At 38.9% G+C, this 4,572-nt stretch overlaps 1 protein-coding gene across 1 annotated transcript in view; it reads right to left on the bottom strand.

Moving 5' to 3' along the window:
• LOC104410872 (N-chimaerin-like) overlaps window positions 1–2,776 on the bottom strand; it is a gene marked incomplete at both ends in the record, with an annotated part of 49,007 nt that extends 46,231 nt beyond the window's left edge. Inside the window, one exon of the mRNA XM_010021150.1 lies at window positions 2,696–2,776. Within this exon, the coding sequence (XP_010019452.1) occupies window positions 2,696–2,776 (81 nt within the window). The remainder of the gene's footprint in view (window positions 1–2,695) is intronic.
• Window positions 2,777–4,572: the final 1,796 nt, after the last annotated feature.

Here is a 4,572-nt window from a genome sequence, read left to right on the forward strand (position 1 = left end):
ATGCTTCCCAGAAATTGACTAAAACCTGAGAACTGTTTCTCACCTTACTGCAAGCCAAAGATTTTCTGGAAGGAAATTCTTCTCCAAAGGCAGTACTTTTCTCCTCTTCCAGTCAAAAGCACAGCAGGTAGACTAGTTAAGTTACAAAACAGGATACCTATTCCTCTTGCTCTAATTGATGTATGCAATTCAAATTGTTCAACACCAGTTTCCTTGCTATAATTATTGCCAGGGAAGTCAAACAAGATGTCCTTCTTCATCCATCATGAGACAGAAATATAATCAAACCCCATGACTCTGTGCTTAGTTCTGAACCATGGGAAGCGTTCACCATGGCAAACTATGATGGTGTAGGAGAGTGGGTGCACACACATTTGCACATGGCCAAGCCTTCAGCTCCTGGCAAGCTGTCACTGAAGGTTTGGTATTAGAGAGGGTGGACCCTCCTGTTATAAATTATAGCATGGAATAGGCCAAACAAAGAGGCAGTTGTTTCCCAAGTTCACAGAAGGTACAGAGCTGTGATTCACTGTTAATGCTTACAACTGGGAGCAAAACACACAGGTCTCAGTAACAAGTATAAAAATATACTGCAGTCATGACTAATGATGTTTAATACCAAGGAGCAAAGTGTCTCAGTTTTATCTCAGACCCCCACTGCAAGAAAAAAAAGCTTCTTCAAATCATTATGTGTGCAAATTCATTAATATTAAATGGCTGAGTTGTCATATGACAAGGTAATGGTATAATAAATGATGATTCAAAAGGCACAGGGTTTGCTACCAGATTCACAAACAGACCAGGGTCCCAGCCATCTCAATTATGTAACAGCAAGTGCATATGTTGGTAATTAATAAAAACCATTCAAAGTCATCCTAGTAAAGAAAACACTCAAGATGGACAAACTAAAAGTCTTCAGCCTTTTTTTAGACATTGCCTTTCTGTTTCCTTCAATTAACACCGATGTATTTTAAGAGACCCCGATATTCCCAGACTATTAAGGTGTATGCAGTTTTGCCAACTCCTGTAATTCTTATTACAAATTTCACAGTATCTGACTATTTACTTACAGCCTAAGTTCTCCAAAGATCCTTATGACACATATTCACATTTATAGAAGTCATCTAATGCTCATACTGCTTAAAAGATCTTGACCATGTAACTCATTATCACTTTAACAACACAAAAATTGGAAACCAAACTTAAACAAGAAGGCTGATTTATGAATTTTAAGGCCTAATTGATTTTTGAATGTGTCAGGTTGGCAATGGCAAGGACAGAACAGATACAACTGACCTCTGTGAGCCATTAACAGAAGACTGGTCTAGGTGACAGAAAAGCTGGTTTTCTACTGCTCATTTAATTCTACTACATATATTCTAGCTGACAAAAATACTTCAATCTGTTCCCTTATACTTACTCTCTTTCTAACCATGGTTTTCACCAAGCCTTTACGACCAACCGAAAATCTCTGATTGAAAGGAAACTCTCACTGCAGGGTGGGAACCTTTTTGAACTAACTACATTCTCCCCAACCTTTAGAGAGCCACACTTTCACCATGTGAAATATTGCTTGAGCAAGTCCCTTTATCCAGCCTCAAAACACCAAGCTTGGGAATATATACAAAAGAAAATGCAAATATAAGTCTGACATTCCCAAACTGCTAAGTATGTTAAACACACAAACATTCTGCTTGCAAAATCTGCTCTTAACAGAAGACTTTTCTTTCTTGTTGTGTCTCAAAATGTCTCACACAATTGCTTTTCTATCTACAAAGAACTAGAATTTAGAGGTGAGATACTGTAGGAATTATGACGCTTTGCTAGGGTGCCATTCGTCTTGTGTTCTCTGCACCTCCCTCAACCTCCATCAGTGATGCCAAACAACAGGTCATCCCTTTTACACGTTTTTTTTGTCTGTTTGGGTTTTTTTTTAATTTAAAAAACCAAGGTGTTTTGTTAATTGGTTGGGTTTTTTGATTTTGATCTTTTGGCATTTTTTTGTTTGTTTCATTGTTTTTTTAAATAAGGAATGAAACCCAGCAAGTTGTGAAGTTCCCAAGGGAGTGGCATTCTGATCTCAGCGTACTACTGCCCTGCACACTTGACCATGGCAGCCTGTGAGGCCAGCTTCCTCTGAGCTACAGCATGCACATCGAAGAGCTGCAGAGCCCAGGCAGGCAGCCTGGTAGGAATCTAGGCCCTTCTAGTCAGGGCTTCAAAAAAGCTGCTTGTGATTTGTCATGCCAGGCCAAACAAATGCTCTCGTTTTACTACCTCAGCAAATTCTGGGAGAAAATTATTTGGTTTGGGTTTTTCTAACCAGCTCAAGACTCAGCTCCAGTGATGTAAGGTACTAGGGCACAGGAACCCTAAAAGTTCGCAGTGATACTAACTTTAAGACATGAATGGAGTTTACGTAAGCCTCAGTTCAGGCACTCAAACCAATATAAGCCAGACACACACAGGAGTGGGACTACTTATGTTGCTAAGGTACCGAGAATCTACCCTTCCAAATAATCTGCATTCACTTGCCCTTGAGTGAATGCACCTATAAACAAACAGCAATAAACCCCTTGATGCTTCTTGAACTCACATTCTGATGAAGAGAAAAATTAGTCTTTTAAAGCCCCCAGCTGAAACTTTTTCATCTCTAACTTGGAAAAAAACAAAAGAAGTCTTTTGAGATACTTACAGTAAGATTTCCAAACAGGTGGTCTGTATTCATCAGTATCTGAAAGAAAAACGGCAGATCTTAATGTTGTGTTGGAAACATCTTAACACAGAAATAATCCAGCAGAAGCACTTAATTTATTAAAATAAATATTGCATCTAGGTCCTAAAATTATTTTTTATTCTCAGAGTACAGAACAACCTGTTAAAAGCTCCCCCTCTCTACTTAAACTGAAAATATAAAAGAGTATTTTCTTTAGGCAGCTAAAATAAAGACTACATAAATGTATCTCCAAAATGGCAAACGTGTAGAGCAGAAGCCAAAATACTGGGGTGGGAGAGGGGAAATACATATTATTTTAGTATGTGTATATCCATAAATTCCTTTTTAAATTACACCAGAAAGATTTTTTAATCTCAATTTATATACCGATAAATGAGTTTTCATCCAATTTATCTCTGCCATTAGTTTTTTCCTCTTCTGGATAGCAATTAAAAACACCTAAAATAAAATCAGAGTATGAAAATACTATAAAATATTTTGCAAAATAGGAGAGGGGTTTTTCATACCGAGTACAAGCTCTACTTGGAAGCAGTCAGTATGCATTAAAATTACTAGCATATTTCTAATCCAAAATGTAAATTCTCAGATAAAATAAGATTATAATTTAAAAAAAAAAAAATCCTAGTGTTTTCTAAGTTCTGATGACTTGCTGACAACTGATGTGACATTTTGTGCCCAGGGCTCTGTTGTAAACTTTGTCTCTGATCCACTGTTTTACCACACTGACCGGCTTTGTGCAAGATGCTGCGCTTACCTGCCTTGGAGCTGATAGGAGTTACTCAGTACTCATTACACCATGGGTAACAAGCTGAGACAGCCATGCAGCCAGCCTTGCTGTTTGAAGCCTCTTTTCACTGCAGTGAGCTCTGTTTGCAACAGTCTACTCACTGGAACTACCTGCTGCATCCAACACAACCCTAATTTCTAGTTTTTATTATGAGGTTACGTAAAGATGAAGTAATCTGGGAAGCTGTTGCTTGAATTTTGGCCTGAATGGCATCTCCATTCAAGAGTCCTTAAAGCCCCCAAAACTGAGCCTGAAGCTGGGAAAGGATTTTGCCTTGCCTCCCCTCAGGATAAGCAATCTGCCTTCTTCAGATACTTGCTATACTCCATCTCTCCCACCATCACGTCAAAATATCTCTAAATTAGAGCTCAGAGGAGTGAGATGTTTCCCAGTTAAAGTGGCACAGACTTGCCCAGACCCACGCAGCACTGTCTCTGCCCTCCCTGAGCTATCATTTTGCTCAAATTTTTACCCTGTGCTTCAGCGCTATGCATGAAAAGGACGCAGTCCTTACAGACTACATTGGTGGCACTGGGTTTCATAATTATAACTAATGCTGACTTTATTATTAAAACAGCACTTGGTCAAACTGCCATCCCCCAGAATATGACAGGTTTTGATCTCTTGAAGGTCCTGCAGATGCACTACCACATCCTGAAGAATGGCCAAAGCACCTCAAATCTGCAGAGACCTTCAGTGGCTCACACTACGCTACGGCAGTAAAAGAAAATCAGCAGCAACAGATGCAGCCATGGTTATTCATTCCTACTTTGATACCTTTAATTAAGGCAGTGCAAGTCGATTCATTCCAGAGGCACTGTAACATGATCCCTTAGCACTGCCACGTAACATGGAAAAAGAGTAAAACTTGTAAGTAAAAATAATGGGTTTAATCCCAGAAGACAACTCTTGCCCCGCTAGATGAATTTTCTTTCGCTATAGTCTGGTTTTTGGCAACACATGCACCACTTGAATTTACAAATAAATAATTTAAGCAAAGGACAACACACACTGTATTTGTAAAATATGAGCTGACTGTTATGAAAAT

The sequence above is a fragment of the Nestor notabilis genome, unplaced genomic scaffold (assembly GCF_000696875.1).
Source record: "Nestor notabilis isolate BGI_N333 unplaced genomic scaffold, ASM69687v1 scaffold22190, whole genome shotgun sequence".
Classification (NCBI taxonomy): Eukaryota; Metazoa; Chordata; class Aves; order Psittaciformes; family Psittacidae; genus Nestor; species Nestor notabilis.